General features: G+C 33.9%; 3 protein-coding genes across 3 annotated transcripts; 2 read left to right on the plus strand and 1 right to left on the minus strand.

The window, feature by feature from the left end:
* Positions 1-4,377: 4,377 nt before the first annotated feature.
* Positions 4,378-14,082, plus strand: LOC107480461 (type I inositol polyphosphate 5-phosphatase 5; the record flags this gene model as incomplete). Its single annotated transcript, XM_021138901.2, has 11 exons — positions 4,378-4,417; positions 10,826-10,914; positions 11,007-11,109; positions 11,195-11,269; positions 12,137-12,224; positions 12,323-12,427; positions 12,533-13,076; positions 13,180-13,373; positions 13,448-13,556; positions 13,643-13,791; positions 13,866-14,082. Coding segments are annotated over 11 exons (1,713 nt in total), but the record flags the coding sequence as incomplete, so codon positions are not given.
* Positions 6,443-8,993, plus strand: LOC107480460 (2,3-bisphosphoglycerate-dependent phosphoglycerate mutase 1-like). The gene is made up of 9 exons (XM_016100602.3): positions 6,443-6,530; positions 6,638-6,852; positions 6,953-7,182; positions 7,274-7,392; positions 7,492-7,648; positions 7,778-7,879; positions 7,983-8,102; positions 8,534-8,601; positions 8,691-8,993. Exons 2-8 carry the CDS (start codon positions 6,642-6,644, stop codon positions 8,576-8,578), a joined length of 984 nt encoding a protein of 327 aa, XP_015956088.1. The 5' UTR covers positions 6,443-6,530; positions 6,638-6,641; the 3' UTR covers positions 8,579-8,601; positions 8,691-8,993.
* A 182-nt stretch (positions 14,083-14,264) lies between the features above and the next one.
* LOC107480450 (putative ETHYLENE INSENSITIVE 3-like 4 protein) lies at positions 14,265-15,794 on the minus strand. The gene has a single exon (XM_016100594.3). The coding sequence runs from the start codon at positions 15,671-15,673 to the stop codon at positions 14,402-14,404; it is 1,272 nt and encodes a 423-aa protein (XP_015956080.1). The 5' UTR covers positions 15,674-15,794; the 3' UTR covers positions 14,265-14,401.
* Positions 15,795-22,538: the final 6,744 nt, after the last annotated feature.

Below are 22,538 nucleotides of genomic sequence, written 5' to 3' on the forward strand. Positions count from 1 at the left end.
TGGTTATTTAACCACCTCTTAGCTTGATCTTTTACAGCAAATGGAAACAGTAATAATCTGTAGACATCCTGATCCACTTCTTTATCATGTACTGTGTCAGCAATTTGTAAAAATTGTGCCAGAAACTCTGTAGGTTCTTCCTGTGGAAGACCGGAATACTGGTAGTTTTGCTGCACCATGATAATGAGCTGAGGGTTCAACTCAAAGCTACTAACTCCAATGGAGGGTATACAGATACTACTCCCATATGAAGCAGTAGTGGGGTTAGCATATGACCCCAGAGTCCTCCTGGACTGTTCATTTCCACTTAATTCCATGATGGAACAAGGGAGATGATATGTATGTTGATATTATTTATTTTATAAAAATTTATTTTATAAAATAAAATAAAAACGAAATAAATAAAAGAAATTGAAAATATTTTGAAATTGAAATCTGAATTTTTATATAAAATTTTCGAAAATGTAGTTCAAAATTAGTTAGAAAAGATATTTTTTTTGAATTTTGAATTTTTTTGATGAAAGAGAAAAACACACAAAAGACACAAGACTTAAAATTTTTAGATCCAATGCTCCTTATTTTCGAAAATTTTTGGAGGGAAAACACCAAGGAACACCAAACTGAAAAATTTTAAGATTAAAACGCCAAAAAGACTCAAGAACACCTTGAAGATTCACAAGAACACCAAGAACAAAAGAAAGAACACCAAACTTAAAATTTTTTAGAAAACCAAGATAGATTTTCGAAAATTAAAGAAAAATTAACAAGGAAACACCAAACTTAGAGTTTGGCACAAGATTCAATCAAGGAAAAATTATTTTTGAAAAAGATTCCAAAGAAGATACCCAATTATCAAGAACAACTACTAAAGCTCCAGCCAATTGGGCAGTAACTTCAGTATTGATTTTATGGATAAAAGTATAAAATTTTTGAAAGTTAATGTTTTGAAAAAGTACAAGAAAAACAAGAAAGGACACAAAACAAGAAAAAAAACTCAAGATCAAACAAGCAAGATAAACAAGAACAACTTGAAGATCAATGAAGAACAAAGAACACAAGTTCGAAAATTTAAAGAAAAATATAAAACATGCAATTAACACCAAACTTTGAACAGGACACTAAACTCACGAAGAAAATTAAAAATTGATAAAGAAAAATAATATTTTTGAAAAAAAAAATTTAAAAAGGGATAATAAAAGATGCAATTCTAGTAACAAAAAAGAGGATAAATTCTTCCTAATCTAAGCAACAAAATAAACCTTTAGTTGTTCAAACTCGAACAATCCCCGACAACGGCGCCAAAAACTTGGTGCACGAAATTGCAATAACACTTTTTGCAATCCGCACAACTAACCAGCAAGTGCACTGGGTCGTCCAAGTAATACCTTACGTGAGTAAGGGTCGATCCCACGAAGATTATTGGTTTGAAGCAGACTATGTTTATTTTATTAATCTTAGTAAGGATGTCAATAAGATTAATTGGATTTAATTGTAAGAAGTCAAAGTATTTGGAATAAGAAATTGTTACTTTATTAATGGAGAATCTGTTGGAGTTTTGGAGATGCTTTGTCCTCTGAATAATATGTTGGTGTTTTGGAGATGTTTTGTCTTCTGAATTCCTGTAATGTAATATTCAACAACTCAATTGCTTGTAAAGTTCCATCCATGGCAAGCTGTATGTAGGGTGTCACCATTGTCAGTGGCTACTTCCCATCCTCTCAGTGAAAACGTTCCAGATGCTCTGTCACAGCACGGCTAATCAGCTGTCGGTTCTCGATCATGTTGGAATAGGATCCATTGATCCTTTTGCGTTTGTCATCACGCCCAGCAATCACGAGTTTGAAGCTCGTCACAGCCATTCAATTCTTGAATCCTACTCGGAATACCACAGACAAGGTTTAGACTTTCCGGATCCTCAAGAATGGCCTCCATCAATTCTAGCTTATACCACGAAGATTCTGATTAAAGAATCTAAGAGAAGCTCATTCAATCTGATGTAAAACGGAGGTGGTTGTCAGGCACACGTTCATGGATTGAGGAAGGTGATGAGTGTCACAGATCATCACCTCCTTCACATGAGTGTCACGGATCATCACCTTCTTCATGTTTAAGCGCGAATGAACATCTTAGATAGGAACACACACACGTTGAATGAAATAGAAACAATTGCATTAATTCATTGAGACGCTACAGAGCTCCTCACCCCCAACAATGGAGTTTAGAGACTCATGCTGCCAAAAGGTACAATTTTCAGATCTAAAAATGTCATGAGGTCCAAGATAAGTCTCTAAAAGTTGTTTAAATAGTAAACTAGTAACCTAGGTTTACAGAATACGAGTAAACTAAGATAATTGGTGCAGAAATCCACTTCTGGGGCCCACTTGGTGTGTGCTGGGGCTGAGACTAAAGCTATCCACGTGCTGAGGCTTTTCTTGGAGTTGAACTCCAAGTTATAACGTGTTTTGGGCGTTCAACTCCGGATCATGACGTGTTTCTAGCGTTTAACTCCAGACAGCAGCATGTACTTGGTGTTCAATGCCAAGTTACGTCATCTATTTTCGCGCAAAGTATGGACTATTATATATTGCTGGAAAGCCCTGGATGTCTAGTTTCCAACGCCGTTAAGAGCGCATCAATTGGACTCCTGTAACTCCAAAAAATCCATTCCGAGTGCAAGGAGATCAGAATCCAATAACATCAGCAGTCCTTTTTCAGCCTAACTCAGATTTTTGTTCAGCTCCCTCAATTCAGCCAGAAAATACCTAAAATCACAGAAAAACACACAAACTCATAGTAAAGTCCAGAAATATGATTTTTTCCTAAAAACTAATAATATTCTACTAAAAACTAACTAAAATATGCTAAAATCTACATGAAATTACCCCCAAAAAGCGTATAAAATATCCGCTCATCATTTATCTTGTTAATTTCCCATTTTAGTTATCTTTTATGTTTATGCAAACTCTTATTACTTTAATTTACATTTAATGCAATTTTATGTTTCATGCCTCTTTTATTGCTCTATTGAGTTGCTATTTTTATTTTCCTTACTTGATAGTTGTAGCATTTATTATTCCTTGTCATTTACCATGCTTTCTTTTCATACCCACCAAGTGTTTGACAAAATATTTGGTTGGGTTTCTACATATTTTTATCACTCTTGGTTGAGAAATTGAGTGGTTTAGGTGAACTTGAGTGGTGGATGTCCATTCCACATTGTGTGAGGGTTGTTAATTAACTTGGTTTCTACTAATGCTTGCCTTTCACTAAGTTAATTAGTGAGTTGGCTAGAACTTGTGGATTAAGGTTAATTATGTCCTTTTGATTTATCCTCGATGTAGGGTTGACTAATTGGAATTAATTCACACACAATTACCATGTTTGTGGTCCACTACTAGGATAGCAAGCCCTAATTACCCAATCCTTACCAAGAGCTCTTTTAGTATTTAAATTCTATTTTCATTACCTTTACTTGCCTTCATTTAATTTCTTGTATGTTAAGTTACCTTCTTGCCTTTTAATTTCTTGCCAATTGCTATCATCCAACCCCCATTTCCTCATAGCCAATAATTGACACTTTAATTGCAACTCCTAGGGAAGATGACCCGGGACTTAAAACTCCCGGTTACTGTGTTTTGATTGTGACTATCTTTTGAATTAACATTTGATTAAGAGGATCCATTGCCGGTTCGGACTATACTTACAACAGAAGAAATTTTATTTTATCTAAATTCCAAATTGGTATAAAAATTCTCTTGTCAACGTGCCAATTTATTTTACTCAAATTTTGTTAATGTTTAAAAGAAAATGTGAGTATCTCAATGTCGCAATTGTATCGTCAATAAGAATTAAAAAGGATTGAAAGTAACAAATAAACAAAGAAATGCGATGTGTCGGAGGCAAAGTAAATTGCAAAAATTAAACAAACAAGAAATTAAAGAGAAGATGAGGAAAGAAACATAAACGTAAAAAGGGAAGAACAAGTAAAAGTAGAGAAATTTTATTAATAGAAACTGAAAGAAAACAAATTACAAGTGTTTGAGTTCAGAGGAATTACTTAAGATTCCCAATTTTACTTTTTGATGCCAAGGGACTTAGAGCGTTTTCGGTTTCTAAGTGTTTTTCAAAAAAACTGAACTCCTTACAATGTGTACCTAAAACTCTATTTATAGACTAACCTTCTATCAGCTGACAGTTATCCTTTGTATAATACTTGCGAAAAATTTAAATTGCACCCGTAATTGTTCCCGCACTTCTTACTTGAGGTCAATTTCAAAAATTAAATAAATAACCAAACTGTCAAATAATCTAATTTAATTAAAATAATATAAATATTATATATATTTTTTTATAAGAATTATATTTTGTCCAACAAATAATAATAATAATAATAATAATAATAATAATAATAAGATATGTAAGAAGATAAATTCATACATTTTAAAAAATATTCATCTAATGTTATTTTTCTAAAATAGTTAAACTTATTATATTTTGTTGAAAAAGATAATTTTTTCTTCTTTGTAGTTATTTTTTAAATTATTTTGTAGTCATTTCTGTTGCTATACGTGGTTAGATTATTATTGTTTAAGTTTATATAGCCTGTTTTGTTTCATTTTTTGTAATTATTTTTATATATCTTTTATTTTTTACAATTTATATGTCAAATTTTAATTAATATATTGGTTATTAAAAATATATGTTATGAGTTATTAAATTCTTATTTAAATAAAACTATTTTTTTAACGTTGTATGTTTATTTTTGGATTCTAACTCTAATTTATTATAAGGATGGAAGAAAATAATTATTAAATTATTAGAAAATTTGTTATCGTTATTAACGTAAATTGTCATACTCTATAATATATTTTGAAGTTGTACATAAATCATTTTAGACTATTAAAATTTAGCTTTTAGATATAAATTGTCTTACTTCAATATGTTTTAGGTGTAAAAGGTGTAAATTATTGCACTCTAAGATGATTTAGGTTAATTTTAAAAGTTTAATATCTTATGACGACTTATGTGCGAAGCACTTCAAAATATAAATTGTCTTGTTATATAACAGTTAATATATAATTTAAAATATACAATTCTAAAATGATTTATATGTTATTAGATGAAAACGAATACAATTAAATTTTTAATGAAAACATCAATGATGTTTTTTTTTTAAATTGATTTATAAAATTTTTTAGATTTGTGTTTTTTGAAAAGTAAAAAAAAAAATTATAGTAGAGTAAAATTTACCTGAAACTAAATAACTTAGTGTAATATACATCTTTGATCAATATTAAAAAAAATTAGCCTAATTATGTACATTCTATCTTTTTTTAATTAAGTTAACTTTAGAATACCAATAATGCTTTTTCATATGCTGTTTTTAATATAAAATTCTAGAAAAAAATAATTTAAAATGTTATAATGTTATTATATTGACACAACACTTTATTTTTGTATGATAAACATACACAACACTTTATTAAATATTTTTTTATAAAGTATTTAAATTTTGTTTTTATAAAGTATTTAAAGTATATAAAAATGTACTCCTATTATAAAAAGAGTATTTAAAAAGTCGTTAAATTTTTATATGTTATTAAAATTTAATAAATATAAGTACATTTTTATATGTTATTTTTAATTCAATATACTAATAGGAGTTAAAATTAATTTATATTTGATAATTTTATACTAAAATTAATGTTATAATCTTGTTTTATACTTTTTTTAGTATATTTTTTATATTATATAATATTTTTTTTAGTATCTTATTTTAGAATGCTATAATTTTTTATTATTATAATAAAAATTAATATTTATTTATTTATTAACTTAAAAATAACATATAAAAATTGATAAGTTAAATACTCTTTTTTATTACAAATTTTTTATTAATATTTATATAGGTTGATTTTGTATTAAATTTAATAGTCCAAATTTTATTTATAGATAGAACTTAATTTCTAGTAAATCGAAACAGACTCATTTAAACTCCTTAGACATCATGTATTACTAGTAATTCGAACGAAACTTTTTTGAATTATACTTTTGTAATTCGAACCAAGTAGCTTCGAATTACCTGTACACAAAGTTTGGGCATAATTCAAACTATATTGTTTCGAATTATGTAGGATTGGAATTCGAAACAAATTGCTTCAAATTACATTAAAATATGTTTTAGTTGATTGATGAATCAGATTTTTATTTAGCTTATTAGTATAATAACATCCTTTTCTTGACTTAAATACGTTTTTTATCCTTATTTTTATTTGGTATAAACTTTTTGTTCACATCATATTTTACCCATTTGTAAAATGACGTAAAAGTGACACCAAAATGCAAACTATACATAATAAAAAATAATTAAAATTTATATATAAATATATTAAAACTGAGTTGAGTTGATGATTAATTTTTAATGTTTTATAGTCTCCGAATAAATTAGTTGAATGAAATAGTCTGTTTTTACTTTTCAGCATTGCTCTTCTCCAAATCGGAACTTGCGTCCGATCTTCGGCCCCATCCTTGTCAGTATCTTGATTTCTCTTTCTCTACATTTATTGTTGTGGATTTACGATGTATAGTTTAACAGTAATTAACATGCTTAAATTGATTTGAATTTAACGATCCCAAGATTCATGGCCGCTACTTTTCTAAACCACCCTTGGGGGCTTCAAGGTTCCTGCTGCATTCCCTCTTCTAGAAAGTTCGCGTCTTCCTCTCTCCGATTTCCCTCCTCCTCTCTTTCATGGCACGGCCACAAGGTTCGCGGATCATCATCCTTTTCTGACGACCCCGCCGCATTCATCTCTGATGCTATTATCAGTTCTCACCGTCACGAATCACCTAGTAAGCATTTTTGAATTCTTGATTTTTTTTATATCATGCAACAGAGGTATAATGCATTGCTTCGTAATATGTATCATTTGATTTTGATTGTGTGGGATAGGTGAGAGTGAGAGTACTTTGATATTGATTCGTCATGGTGAATCCTTGTGGAACGAAAAGAACTTGTTCACTGGGTGCTGTGATGTGCCTTTAACAAGGAAAGGTGTGGAGGAAGCTATTGAAGCTGGTAAGAGGATCAGCTATATACCCATAGATATTATTTTCACTTCTGTCTTGATTCGAGCCAAGATGACCGCCATGCTTTCAATGACTCAGCACCACCAGAAGAAGGTGTTAACATAAATTACTTATTATTCTTCTTAAAATACTATTGGAATTTGGAACCTGGATTTCTTAATCAAATCAAATGTTTACTCTTCAGGTTCCAATAATCATCCATAATGAGAGTGAACAGGCAACTGCTTGGACTCGAATTTACAGTGAAAAAACTACAAAGCAGTCTATTCCAGTTATAACAGCTTGGCAGTTGAATGAAAGAATGTATGCAGAATTGCAGTTATTAATCTTTTCCATTGTTTATTGCTTGTTTCCATACATACTAAGAGGATGGATGTGTCATTCCTTATGCTACTTCTATAGGTATGGGGAGTTACAGGGCCTTAACAAGCAGGAAACTGCCGAAAGATATGGGAAGGAGAAAGTGCACGAGTGGCGTCGCAGTTTTGATATTCCTCCTCCAAAGGGTGAGAGCTTGGAAATGTGTTCAGAGAGAGCTGTTGCCTATTTTAAAGATTTTGTAAGGGTGTCAATTTCTTCCGTCGTGTCAAAGTTTAATATTGGTTTCTATGACTTTGATATGTTTCTGGGAACTAAAACATTTTAATTTTCCATGAGAGCTGCTGATATTCAGAACCATGCATTGTAGATTGAACCCCAACTAAAATCTGGAAGGCATGTGATGGTTGCTGCTCATGGAAACTCGTTGAGGTCTATTATAATGTACCTTGAAAAATTAACCTCTCAAGAGGTATCATACCGCAATTTGCAACTATCTTATTTCTGTAATACTAATTTCTTTGTTTGAAATAATATAGGATTAATTTCATCTTCACTTCTTCATGGCTAAACAGGTCATGAATTTAGAACTATCAACTGGGGTACCATTGCTTTACATATACAAAGAGGGAAAGTTTATCAGTAGAGGCAGTCCTGTGGGGACTACAGAAGTTGGTGTTTATGCATATACTCAGGTATGATCACTTACCCTAATAATTAAATTGTTATTTACTTATTTACTATGATATCTATATGATATATGCTATCAGGTCTTATGTCTTCGTTTTGTCAGATCCCTCAATTTCTTCCATCGATTGACTTCATTTCTAGTTTTACTATAGTCTTCTAGAAAACCAAAAAAGCTGCTTTACATGGTTTTCAATGTGCTTGTGTGCCATTATTGTCAAAGGAATGACCAACGATAGTTTTTTATTTGTTCTGTCTTTACATAAGTGATGGTATAGATGAGAGATATTCTTGCTATCTCAATCTCTTTTTCTTTGACTACTTTTGAGTTCTTTTTCTTATTTTATGGTGTCAGAATGTCCTGATTCACTTGCTATATCAATCTCTTTTGAACTGATATGCTAATAGCCCTGTTGTATGCTGCTGTTTGTGTCTACAGGGGTTAGCTGATTACAGACAGCAGTTTGATGAAATGTCACATTGATCGTTCATCACTTGAAAGTTCTGGTGTGTAGTCTCATGCGAATTTCTCCAGTAAAATATCTCGTATTCCATACAGTCACTGATAATGAGTGTGCTCATATATATATTTGCAGGTATAGTTTTGTATGTTAACTTTTGGTGGGTGGCTTCATATTTTAATTTCTAACAGTGGCGTTCTACACAATTAATCATCTTATGGCAGACCATTAGAAGAACTGGAAAATTATAGGAAGAAATTGATGAACCCCTTGATAATTTAAAATCTGTGAAACTGAAACTTGGAAGCTGAACACTTTTCTGCACTGCAGTAGTGCAGTCTTAACTCTAAAATGACTCTGGTTGGAGAGTGAGAGAGAGATAGTGGACAACTGGATGTTGGTAATATAGCAATAGAATTTGAATGTGTCTGCCTGGAAGTGACTCAGTTGCCATGTTTAAGATTTTGAATCTAAGGTTTTTTATTGAAAACATTGTCAAACTAGGCAAAATATTTCTTAGAGCGGTATGTCTTGTGTCAGTTATAACTTGAGAGAGTGATTTTGCATTTGTTGCCACTTATCATCAAGTGGTCAAATTGCATTCTCCCGTTGGATTGTTCGGCCTTCGTCTTGTTCTTGTCTTCTAATCGATTTACTGTTTGAAGAAAACAACAAACAGGTTACAGGAATTCCTTAGTTGTATTATTATTGAGCTTAATATATATTTCTGACTTCATTTACAGAAAAGAAAAGGGACTGAATGTATACTTTTTTACTCTCTGTATGTTCACTTTTAAATATTTATTTGAATTTGAATTAACAAAAATGATTAAAATTTGGTGGAGTTATATAAAAAAAATTACATAATTATCTTTAGATTAGGACAATAATAATAATTCTCTTTTTAATTGCTTTATTCATTTATTCGCTTTTATCATTTATTTCATGTTGATTAGAGTACCAATAATAACGAGCATGATTGAAAAAATTTGTAATTAATTTGCTACGCGAACACTTTCTTTTTTCATTTTTCCTTGAAAAAGCAAAATTCTAGAAGTGGACAACAAATGAAGAAATAAAAAGTATTTAATTAGGTTTTGAAAGGTAACAACACCTTTAAATATGGAACTCAGGTTTGTAACGGATTAACTACATTCTTTTCTTAAGATTTTAGTAGATTGATTTGCATCAACTTCTTATCTATTTGGAATTTGGATACGTCTTTAAAAGAAAGTATTTTTATAAAAAAAAATTATTTACTTTTTCTAAAAGCTAATAATATTTTATTAAAAAAAAGTAAAAACAAAATACGTTTTTAATACTTGAAAACTCTTTTTAAAAACTTAATCAAATATAAAATAATTTTTATTTATTAAAAAATGTTTTTTAAAAAAATTATAATTACTTTTCCAAAAGTCAATTCAAACTAACCATTAAATATTTTGGAAGAGTTTACTTAGACATTTTGTGATTTGAATTTCATCTTGCAATAATGCAATACTTAGTCTGGCATTAAATTATAATGCGGAGTGTATCTTCTAGATGTTTGTTTCAATTGATGTTGTCATGTGTGAATTTTTATTGCATAATATCTTTTCTAGCATGTTTTTTATTTGAGAAAAAATTAATCAGAGAATTGATTTTCCATCAAATGTTCTAATTCCATTCCATAAGTTCAGAGAAAAATAAAATAAAAAAATAGAAAAAGAGCAATAATAGAGATATACTAATAATTATGTAATGATTTGTAATTAATTGAGTCATTATTATTATTATTATTAAAACAAAGAATTCAGTATATACCCCCATTCTATAATAGAAACAAGTAAATAACAATATTTGGGTGTGGAAAATGGAAACATATGCAATATTTGGTATATTTGTGAGTTGTTTATGGCCTCATCAGGGAAGAGCATAACCTGTTATGGGTATGAGGCCTCATCGTTAAGTTGTCCGAAAGTTGTGCAGCCAAAATCTGAGCCATTTGAAAACAGAAAACAGCAACATCCTAAACACATACATACGCATGATCTCATCATGCAAAAATACGAGAGTGAAAGTTGTTGCAGGAGGCTCGTAGATGATGAGTTAGTTACATAGCAATCAATCTGGTGCATGTTAGCAGGGTGGAGGACTCAACATCATATATAATAATATAATGCATGCATATTCCAAAACACGAAGTAGCCAGTGAATGTCGTATTTTTACGCTGCTTGTTCCAATTCTACTTGTACCATATCAAATGATAATAATTCTAAAATGACCAAAGCCAGCGATCCTTCCATCAGCCCTATCAGGCAAATCTCTGCAGCCTCTTCTCCCGATGTTACTACCAACAAGAATGACAAGAAAAAGAGGGTTCGTTCTACATATATTCCTGCATTATGCCTTCCTTCATTTCTTATAATTTCTTATCTTCATTTTTATTTTATTTTTTTCTTTGGTTCAAGTCTCTCTTTCCCAAGATTTTCGGTTCAAAGAGAACTGGGAGAGGCTCAGACGATGATGCTTTCACCAAGCCACATGAGGAAGGAGATCAAGGAGTTACTCTCGGTAATTTCTTTTTCACTTTTCTTTTCTCTTTTTTGTCATCGTTGCTTTAATTTTTCTTTGATGAATGTTCTTTTCGTGTCCAAAGATTTGGAGAAGAAGATTGAATTCGGAAGAAAATCTTTCATGGAAGTATCTCCCTTCATGAGAAAAAGCTTCTCAGGTATGCATATATATTAATGTTGCATGCAATTAATTTGTAGCACAAAATTTTTTTTTACATTTCCTGAAACTCTTTTTATATATTCAAATTTTATGGCTTGAATTTACATTGAGAAACTTTTGGGACAATGCTACGTTCTGGGTCATCCAACTCGTATATAGTCCCAAGTACTTGGCAAGATATTTGTAGCTTACCTAACAAAAAAAAAATCTTGGCTATTAGGAAGAATATTTTGTGATCAAGGGGAAAAGAAAATCTTTTATTTGTTGTTTAGGTATTTATTTTCGACCACAATAGCTAATAAAGAGTAAATAGTCAAATTTATCTCTCAGATTATTTGTTCTTCAAATTGATTTTCAAAATTTTTTTTTAACCAAATTCATTTTTATGAGATTTTCAGTTAGTCACATTAATCCTTTTGTCATTTTCGTTGTTGATTAAATCAAAGTTTATTATGTAGCACGTTAAGTGACACTATATTGATCATAGTATACTCATAGCTGTCCTAATTGACGATTAACATGCTAAATTTATGCAATTAAATCAAATTAATCCCAAATTGAGCAAGATTTTGAGACATTGAAATTCCTCAAATTAGAATTGATTTGATCTAATTTCATAAATTTATCATGTTAGCACCTAATTAGGATTGTCAAATGTCTATTATGGTGTCACTTAAGATGTCACATCAGCAAACTTTGATACCATGAACAACAGAAATGAGAGAGGAACTAATGCGACTAACTTAAAATATTTAGAAGATGAATTTGATCAAAAAAATCTTTTAAGGAGTACACTCATTGCAATTATAACTAGTCAAGATAATGGGAATAAAGCATAACTTTAGTTACTTATATGTGCTGACAGAAAGGGAGACTAGCCCAGGAATCGAAGGCCTAAATTTGTCTACTTTTGAACGACCTATGGGTCCAGAAACTGAAAGACAAAGTTTTAGGTTTGGTATTTTTCTTCGCCTATTGTAGTGAGATTAGAAGCTCGTGTTAGTAAGACATCTGTTTATAATAAATTAATAATAACTGGGAATGCATGTAGGATATTTGTTGCAACTTGGAATGTAGGAGGAAAGTCCCCAAACTATGATCTGAACCTTCAAGATTTCTTGCTGGTGGAGGGCTCTGCAGATGTATATGTATTGGGGTGAGTTTACAATTGCATCATGCTTGGTGGCAAGGCAAGAAGCTAATAAGTAAAACTTTGAATTGAGTTCGCTGACATATATGATTGTGTCTGTGTTTGATTAAGATTTCAAGAAATAGTTCCTCTTAGCGCTGGGAATGTATTGGTAATTGAAGACAATGAACCTGCAGCAAAGTGGTTAACATTGATAAGTCAGGCACTAAACAGGCCAAGAAACGAGCACAATGATTCGTATGATTCGAACCTGAAGAACTCGAGGGAGTTGAAGGGGCCTACAAGTCTGAACTTTTTTCAGAAGTCGTCACTGAAAGTTGTGAGTAAGAGCTTCAGGGCAGAGGGTAGCTGCCTCCTTAAGGCATGTAATTGTCCAGTGGAATCTCCAATCAGCAGAGACAGAAGGAGGGGGAGAAAGTTTAGTGACCCTGTTAGTAAGATAGATAATGAGATTCATGGTGAGACTAGCATGGAAGAGTTGCTCTCCATTGCAGAGATACCAATGACTTCCCAAAACAAGTACTCCCTTATATCAAGTAAGCAAATGGTTGGCATTTTTCTCACTGTATGGACTAAAAAGGAGTTGGTACCTCATATTGGCCATCTTAGAATAGATACTATTGGAAGAGGAATCATGGGTTGCCTAGGTAACAAGGTACACATGTATGCAAATTCATAATCATAATTAATCATATTGAGTTTTCCAAGACTAATAAATAAATAATAGTAGTACATGTGAAATGATAATTGGTTTGCAGGGGTGTATATCAATGAGCATGACAATACACCAAACAAGCTTTTGTTTCATCTGTAGTCACTTGGCTTCTGGGGAGAAAGAAGGTGATGAGATAAAGAGAAATGCCGATGTAGCTGAGATCCTCAAAGGCATACAGTTCCCTAGGATTTGCAAGAACCCTTGTGCTAAAGCCCCTGAAAAGATTGTTGACCATGAGTAAGTAGTATTTCTATTACTATACTAATTTTTTAGTTGTAAATTCTCCTGTTTAATATCTGCATCTTCTGCAGACGAATAATATGGCTAGGTGATTTGAATTATCGGGTGTCTTTGAGTTATGAGGAAACAAGGACCCTCTTGGAGGATAATGACTGGGACACATTGTTAGAGAAAGATCAAGTGAGTATAGTATATATGCTTCCTAGTCCTCGCATAACATTATTATTACTTTTGATTGTACTGACTTGTATACATGTTTTCCTCAGTTGAACATGGAAAGAGAGGCAGGAAGGGTGTTCAATGGATTCCAAGAGGGAAGGATCGTATTTGCACCAACTTACAAGTATTCTCAAAATTCAGATTCCTATGCCGGAGAGACGGTCAAATCCAAGAAAAAACGCAGAACTCCAGCATGGTACTACTATAAATATTGATATTGAATGAAGAAATCCATTCCAATAATTACCCCTTATGTTGAATAATTTTCAGGTGTGATAGAATACTATGGCGTGGTAAAGGCATTGAACAACTATCATATATACGAGGAGAGTCAAGGTTCTCTGACCACAGGCCTGTTTGTGCTATCTTCTCTGTGGATGTGGAAGTTAGAAATAGAAACAACAGGTTCAGGAAGGGTTACTCCTACGCTCACCCAAGACTTGAATTCGAAGACGTAATACCTCAAAGACATAGTTTCTATGATTAATTCAATCTAATATCAAACTTGTATATTTTCTTAGGAACTATAGAACAACGATATTTCATTTCAAAATTATTCTTTAATTCATTACTTCTCTCTTTCTCCAATGTGTTTATATATAACAGTAGAGCAGAACAACAAAGCAATACAATCATGTTATGCAAACAAACCAGATAACTTTTTTATACTTTCTTCCGATTATATTAATTACTAGATCGATAAGAATATACAGTACACTTATAATTAGTGGATACGCCATAAGTCCCAGACTGAGGTTGATTCGAGCTCTTGTGTGATCTGTTAAGGTGGTGGATTTAAATTAAGTTCAAGGCTTCAAGCATGTTATAATATTCTTGTTATCTCCTCCTGCTTCCAAGTGGAGTTCTGATGATGCATTCAATCCAAGATCTTCGTGAATGCCACCATTCAAACCGAAGAGTCCATAGTCTTGTGGTATGGTGGTACCCGCTGCAATCTCAGCCAACTCATAAGCAACAAGATCTTCGTTCCCAAAATGATTATTATCATCATGGTACCATGCTAGGTCCATGTTCATCAAATCATCCAATAATTTGGTGTCATCATCAAGAACATGGGGCTGTTCCGTGCGGTAGGCACATAGGGACTCATGGTTCATCCTTGAGTTCTTGTCCGGGAACCCCATGCACAACTCACTCTGCGGACACTCAGCGTTTTGACATGCATACATCTGCTTACTATTGTTATCGTCAATATCAGCACCATCATCATCGAAATCAAACACACTACTCTTCCTCTTGGAGCTTTCAGCTTCTACCATGGATATGGATGATGGGGATGGTGGAGTGATTTGTGTGAGGGATTGTTGGTGGTTGACAACCTTGGACCACGTGGCAGTGTCTTTGGCAGTCATCTTGGCTTGCAGGGTCTTGGAGTGAGCCACCAAGCTTCTAAGCTTATCGAGATCAGGAGACATGTGCTTGATGACGGCAGCCAAGACGGAAACCTTCCATGCCTTCTTGAGGTCATGGGGCTTCCTATAAGGGGGCGGGCCTTGTTCCTGGGCCATCAGGCCCTGCTCACCCCACCATAGCTCGTTGCCTTTGGGCCACCACGGAGGAGCCAGCCCTCTGTCAAGAGGGTACCTTCTCTGCGGTGGCACACAGTGCTGCATCAACGCGGAGAGGAGAGAACCCAGGGTAGTATCCTGGAGTTCATTCAAGAGATGCATGGAGGAACTTGCATCCAAGTCACCATTTTCGTGATATGGAAGGTACTTGGAGATGGCGAGGGGAGCGCTCTGATCAAACTTAACTTGGTCCTTCCACCATTCGCGGAGGCTCTCAGAGGAGCCAGTGATGGGCTTTCCCTTCTCAGTGACGATGCCGTAGACGAAGCCCTGACCGTTGCAGACTTGCATGATCTTGACCATGTACTTGAGGATGGAGTCCTGAGCACGCCCCATCTTCTTCCTCCTGGAGGCTTCTTCTTGGTCATCGTGCTTAGGACGCTTTTCCTTCAGCTTCTGGAGCAGCATGCGGTCCTTCCACATGCGCTTCTTCAGCTCTTCGTAGTCCACGCCCTCTACGTCCATTTCTTCTTCGTGTATCTGCACCATGCTAGTTTGGTAGGTAGAAGAGATGAGAGAAAGAGATGGAATAATGTGGTTAAAGTAGGAGCGGGTTATATATAGATACGTGCATGAGAAGCTAAGGTAGTGGGAATGGCGGTGATGGAAGTAGAATGGCTGGTGCGTTAAGGAAATGAAGAAATTAGAGAAGCTTAGGAAATTCAACCAATAAATACGACAGGAGATTAGAACGAAACAAGACAAGAGAGTGTGTGAAGTGGGAGATTGACGACGAAATCATGTGGCGCCTGACGCGTGTGCACCGTGTGAACCTGTATACTATATATCTTAAGACTTAATAAAGAACAAAGTGGAACTCCCCAGTGACTATTTTGTATGGAGCCAGTGGCTGTGGGCATGGAGGAGACGGAGAATTAATTAACATTGCATGTGTGTTTCCAATGACGTCATCATCAGCGTGCACCATCCACTGGCTCTTAGCACTCTCGACCGGTCCTTTGTGTTTCACAGAACGCCCATCTAGAAATTTCTTGAGCTTAGACAAACACCAAGTCAAGTTCTCCCAATATTTTAAGGAGATGGCTGGATGGATATTATAATTAAATTGAACCTTGATTTTTTTGGTCAACCCTTTCTGGGAAAATGTTCTTGGCGGTGTTATGCTTTTTTTTTTTTAGGTAAGGAGTGAGTTTTGAATTATAAACTGATTTTTAAAAGAAAATTCAAAGATTATGTTATTTGAGTTATAGTTAATTGAATGGTAGTATATGTTAACTTAGACGTGATTGTGAAAACTTATTTATACGAGAAATTTCTGCAAATCAAAACTCAAGGACTTGCAAACATGATCTGGATTTATGTGACAGTTATGGTAGTCTATTCTGTTGTTTACTACATATACAAAGTATACAGGAGTGGGAGTTTCGATCTTTATCGACTTGCCAAATAAGTATGAGAGAATAACTGCTTAGCCTGGCTGCTACCACAATGATGTGAAAAGGATTGCATAATGACAGTGTTAAGGTTTATTAAAAATAAAAAATAATAATGCTAAAAAGTAAAAAAAAAATTAAAATTTATCTTATTTAATATTTATTAATTCAAATTTTAACTGATTTTGATTAATATTTTTTAGTTATTAAATATTTTTTATTAAAAAATAAGAAGAAAAGGAAGAAGGCTGTGATTATTGTCGGTTTGCATTTCATTTACACTTTTCTTTATTGAATATTGATATATCCTTTTGGAAAAAAAGGTTATGACTGGTCATAATACAGTCATAACGAAATAATTACATGTTAAAGTATACAAATCTTCATTTATCAATATCTGTACCAGGCGCATGCAAATTTGGAGTCTTTTAAATTTGTTTTCTTAACTTTCCGTTCTTTTCGTAGGAGGAAGGACAGAAAAGACAAAAGCTTACAAGACATTTGATTCTATTTTTATGGTTGATCAGGGGTCGGATTAGTTTGTGTTTGAAAAGTAAATGAAAATCGATTTAATTGTGAAGGTTTATTAATGTCTTAAAAAAAAGAAGTTAAACTTCTTTTTGTAAATGAGTTATAGCTTCACGAGTTCCATTTGGAAAGGTTTCGTCCCTCCGAGAATTGAGCTCTTTGGGTGGTTTGTGCTAGTGGGTAGAGTTAACACCAAGGAGCGGCTGACTAAATTAGGAGTCAACATTCTGGGGGATAGTATGTGTGTACTGTGTACCAAGGAATTAGAATCTGTTGAGCATTTATTCCTTAGGTGTGAAGTAACATGGCAGGTGTGGTGCAAGTGGCTGAGGTTACTAGGAAGGGAATGGATGATTCCCGGAACTGTTAAAGAAATGTTTGAGAGTTGGCATGGAATGCATAATAGACAACAGGGGCAGAAGATGTGGATGACAGTGTTCTTTGCAGTGTTTTGGAACATCTGGTTGGAACGGAATGCACGAAATGGATTTGAGTCTCCCTATCTCTATAATTTCTTTTTTAAATTTGTTTACTTTAAATTAAATTTAAAATTCATTGATTGTTAAGTCTGTCAAATTAATATTTTAGAAAATAATTTTATTTTATCTTTTTATGATTAATCAGGCACTAAACAAATTCTTTACTTTTAGTTACTGTGACTTCTGTGAAATAGATAAAGTAAGAGATACTTTTATTTTATCTTTAATAAAAAATAGAAAAAAAATAGAAAAGAGAGAATGATACAACCATATATCCTATTTTAGTCATTATGTATCCTATTTCAACTCATTCACTCCCTCGCTCATTCACCCCCTTATTAGAGAGAGAGCGCCCTAAGTTACTATTTACATCACACTTTAAATTCACATAACTCACAAACTGTATCTCTGATCGAAGACCTCTTTGTGACCATGCGATCACCTTGTTGTCCTCTTCGATTTTATACCATTTTTGTGGGAAGTACTCCCAAAAACCTTGAACTATTTTTGAAATTCCTCTCAAATTCATGTTTTAAGTATGTGGTGTTGAGATTTTTGTGATTTTGATGCAATAAGAAAGCTCAAATATGGATTGTAATTGGATTCTATCCAAATTTCAAATGGAATAAGGTAAGGTGACGTTTGCTTTTTTTAAACCCCCATTTTATATGAACTCTAAGTTGAGAATTCGGTAAATCTGGATTTAATAAAGTTGCTCGAGTGCTTGACTTGGATTGATAGAGGAAAAAGATTCAAGGGCTTATGTTCGGGTTGAGTTGATTGTTGTGAAATCAGAGATTGACTTGCTTGTGAGTACTTGGTTGAGGGTTGGGTCCATTTCGGAGAGAAAATTTAAAGGTTGAAAACTGCCGTCAATAAGGTACGTGTTTTGATTTCGGGTAGACATTAAGTAAGGTTATGTAAAAATTTAGGTTAAATGTCCCTAGGATAGGTTTGAATGGAATTAATTGTTGTTATAAATTATTGATAGATTGGCATGTGTGTGCGTGCACAAGGGTGTGCGTGCGTACTATTAACAGCAAGTATTCAAGCTCGTGTGTATGCACATACACACCCGAAGGAAATTTTACAAGCCGTGGGTGCGCACAGAGATGTACATGTGCACACATTCTATTTTCTTGAAAAGCTCTGTTTTTTACTGTTTAGCTTTTTCAACAAACTTGTAAACCCCTGTAAATCCCATATGATGTTCGATAACTAATTTTTAAACTCTGAAAAGAGTATGGCTAAAGCCAATGAATTAAATTGATTAATTCTCGGAAAAACGCTTAGTTAATTAGAGAAAATGGTTGCGAGGATAGTGGTTTTATCCCGTCCGCAGTGAGGACGATGCTGTTATCCTGCTCACATAAAAACGAAATTGACTAATTATCAAAGAATTAGGGGTTACAGAATATAAATACTTATGAAAGTAATTAAAGCCAATGATTATAACTAATTGTGGTATGAAAGACTTGATGAGTTTGGAAAACTCTTAATTAATATTTGTGATGACTAAACATTATTAAAAATAATTAATTACAAAATTATTAATCTGATTTTCATTTAACATATATTGATTAAATAATTTTGTTGCAGGTTTTAATATTGGGCCGAAAAACAAATTTCTGGTGCAAGCCCAATTACATTCAACCTTTGGTTTTGATAATATATGATGAATATGGCTGAATTAATTCTTTATGTTACATGGGCCAGATTGAGTTATTATTGCTACAAGCCCAAAATAAATGCTTTCCTATTTGCTCAATGCATGATCCGAAAAATATTCATCAGGAAAGCAAATGTTACTGTTGGGCCACCTTTACTCATTATTAATACAAGCCCAAATTGTTTCTCATGCATGATCCAAATCCAATGGAAAAAGAAAGCAAAAATGCTTCCAACGGATTTCTTCTTTCTTCAAGTGATGGAATTCAAAATTTATCATGAAGAGTTAATATATGCATTGGAAACATAAGAGAGAGTTGGTCATTGATTTGATGGGCATCATTAAGCTACACGTTGCTCAGTAAAAAGGGAAGTGGACATTTATTTTGCTTTATCAAAATCCATTAGTTAATGTTCAAAGTTCTCTTTCTTCTCTCTTAACTTTCTTCATCTCTTTCGGTTATTACACAGTAGCCATGGAAGCTAAGTATAGCCACCGAAGAGAAAAAGAAGCATGCTACAAGACCATCAAAATGATGGCACAAAAAAAAAAGAAAAGTATGCTGTGGCTAGGATTCTCATTCACTTGTGGTAAGATATTGTGATGAGATCTTGACTTCTTCATATCAAAAATGGTAGAAGGAGATTCGGCCAGCAATGTGAGATTCTTGGAGGGATGGCTTGTCTCTAATTTTGCTCAACCACCACAGGAAATAGCTAGAGTGGCGAAGTGATGGAGGAGGCAGAGATTGGAGCAGATGAAGCCATTATCATCATGAAGCATCAAGGGCCAGAAATCTATCTTGGAGAGCAAGCCAAGGATGGAGCGCTCGGATTGATGAAGGTGATGACCAAGGAAGAACTAGAGGTATTTGCATGTTAGGTTTTGCATGGGTTACCTCTTCTCTCTCCTTGGCCGAACCGGTTTTGTCTTTGGAGAAGAAGAAGTTGGCTTGGTTTTTTGACTTCAAGTGTGGAGGCTTCCCTCTTCTATAAAAAGAGAGAACAACCACGGGTTGAAGTAAGGAGAAAGTTTGAGAGTGCAAGGCACAGAAGTCTCATAGCTACCTGAGCTAACAGTTTTCTCTTCTCCTTCAATGTATTCTGTTTAGTATTTTTCTGTTTAATTTGTCATGTCTTGAGTCTCATGGAAAAAGGCAAACAGTGAGGTTTGTATGAAAAAGCCATAGAGCGGAAAAAGGCAGAGAGTGCAAATTAAAAGAAAAAGCCATAGATGTCTTAGAGTTCCTTTGTTCATCTATGTTGTGTTTCATGATTCTGTGGGAATCCCCTCGTAAGTTGGGTTAGCACTTTACAATTTGTAATCTGGTTGATTATAGTGAAATTCCATCATTGTTGTGATGGAGACTGGATGTAGGCTGCACTGCACTTAGCAGCTGAACCAGGATATATCTGGGTGTAATCTTCCTTCTCTCCTACTCCATTTCTGTTTCTACTGCACAGGAGCAAAATCCAAAAATGTCTCGTGCCAAGTGATGAGACAAAATGAAAAAGTCTCACGGCTAGGGACGAGCTAAAAACAGAAAAGTCTCCTCTAAGTCCAGCAAGTGTTAGCAAGCAAAAAAGGGGGCTAAGATTCAACCCCCTCTTCTCTTAGCCACTGAAACCATCAATTGGTATCGGAGCTTGGTCTCAAAGAGATCAAGCTTTGCAGCTTGGAGAAAAGATCCTCATGGCAGAAAGCAGTGGCTCAAATCTAGTATCATACAATCTCACAGAAGGGCAGTCAAGCAACAGGCCGCCTCTTTTCAATGGAAAAACTATACCTATTGGAAGGAGAGAATGCAGATCTTTGTGCAAGCAGTAGACTACAGGCTTTGGAAGATCATCCTAGAAGGACCACAGTTTCCTACTAATACAAGTGCTGAAGGAGTAGTCACTCTTAAACCAGAAGCAAGCTGGACCGAAGAAGATAGGAAGAAAGTGGAGCTAAATGCCAAGGCCATAAATCTACTCAACTGTGCTATCAACTTCGAGGAGTACTGACGGGTATCACGATGCACAACAGCAAAGGAAATTTGGGATAAATTACAAATCACTCATGAAGGAACCACCATTGTAAAGAAGACTCGGATAGACATGTTAAACAGGGAATATGAAATGTTTACAATGAAGGAAGGAGAATTCATTGATGAACTATTTGAACGGTTTAATACCATCACTGTTGACTTGGATGCTATGGGAGTAACACATTCTGATTCTGTGCTTGTGAGAAGAGTGCTGAGATGTCTCACTAAAGAGTGGAAAACAAAAGCTTTAATCATTTCTGAGAGCAGTAATCTTGATTCCATAACACTTGATGATTTGAGAGGAAACCTTCTTGCTTTTGAAAACACTTATTTGAAAAAAGAGTAAAAAAAGAAAGGAATTGCATTTTCTTCTGTAACTAACCCTCTGGATGATGAATCCAGTGATAACTCCTCTGAAAATGAATTTGTGTTGTTTGCCAAAAAAATCAGGAAAATGATGAAGTTCAAAGGAAAAGGCGGCAGCTCAAGGAAAATGAAGAAAGACCTTAGCAAAGTGACTTGTTTTAATTGCAAGGAAATGGGGCATTACAAATCTGATTGTCCCAAGTTGAAAAGGGAGAAGAAGAAAAAAGGAAGAAAGAAGAAGGGTCTGATGGCATCATGGGAAGACTTAGAAAATGACTCGGACAGTGATGAAGAATCTGAAACTAAGTCACAGCCTTGTTTAGATCAGGTATTTTTTCAAAACCCTGACACTGAAGACCTTCATCTCATGATAGACCACCTTTCTGAAAAAATAAGATGTTTTCTAATTGATAATCAAGATCTTGAACAACAAATTTTCATTCTTAAAGCTGAAAATGATTTTCTCAAAGAAAAGCTAAGGGAGGCCGAAACTACCTGTGATCTTGTGGAAGAAAATAAGCAGTTGAAAGTCCAACTTAGAAGTTGTGAAAGTGATCACTCAGTAGTTGCATATGTAAACTGTTTTAAAGAAAATGAAGAGTTGCTGGAAAAAGTTAAAAATCTTGAAAATGACTTAGCTAAATTTACTCAAAGTTCTGAAAATCTAAGTCAAATTTTGGCTAGTCAAAACCACTCTTTGATAAAGCTGGTTTGGGGTTTTATAAATCTGACAAGAAACCTTCCTTTAAAGATAAAGCTTCTTCATCCAATAACATAAGGTTTCAAGATCCCACCTACTTTAACAAAACAGCAACTCCAAGGTTTTGTAGATTGTGTAATCGAAGTGATCATTTTCCCGTTCAATGTTTCTTTGGTGAAAGAATGATCC

This window comes from Arachis duranensis, chromosome 3 (assembly GCF_000817695.3).
Source record: "Arachis duranensis cultivar V14167 chromosome 3, aradu.V14167.gnm2.J7QH, whole genome shotgun sequence".
Classification (NCBI taxonomy): domain Eukaryota; kingdom Viridiplantae; phylum Streptophyta; class Magnoliopsida; order Fabales; family Fabaceae; genus Arachis; species Arachis duranensis.

Coding starts and splice junctions, on each gene's coding strand:
- LOC107480460 (XM_016100602.3), top strand. CDS start 6,642: ATGGCCGCTACTTTTCTAAACCACCCTTGGGGGCTTCAAGGTTCCTGC. Junction 6,853..6,952: donor TCACCGTCACGAATCACCTA/GTAAGCATTTTT, acceptor TGTGTGGGATAG/GTGAGAGTGAGAGTACTTTG. Junction 7,880..7,982: donor AAAAATTAACCTCTCAAGAG/GTATCATACCGC, acceptor ATGGCTAAACAG/GTCATGAATTTAGAACTATC.
- LOC107480450 (XM_016100594.3), bottom strand. CDS start 15,673: ATGGTGCAGATACACGAAGAAGAAATGGACGTAGAGGGCGTGGACTAC.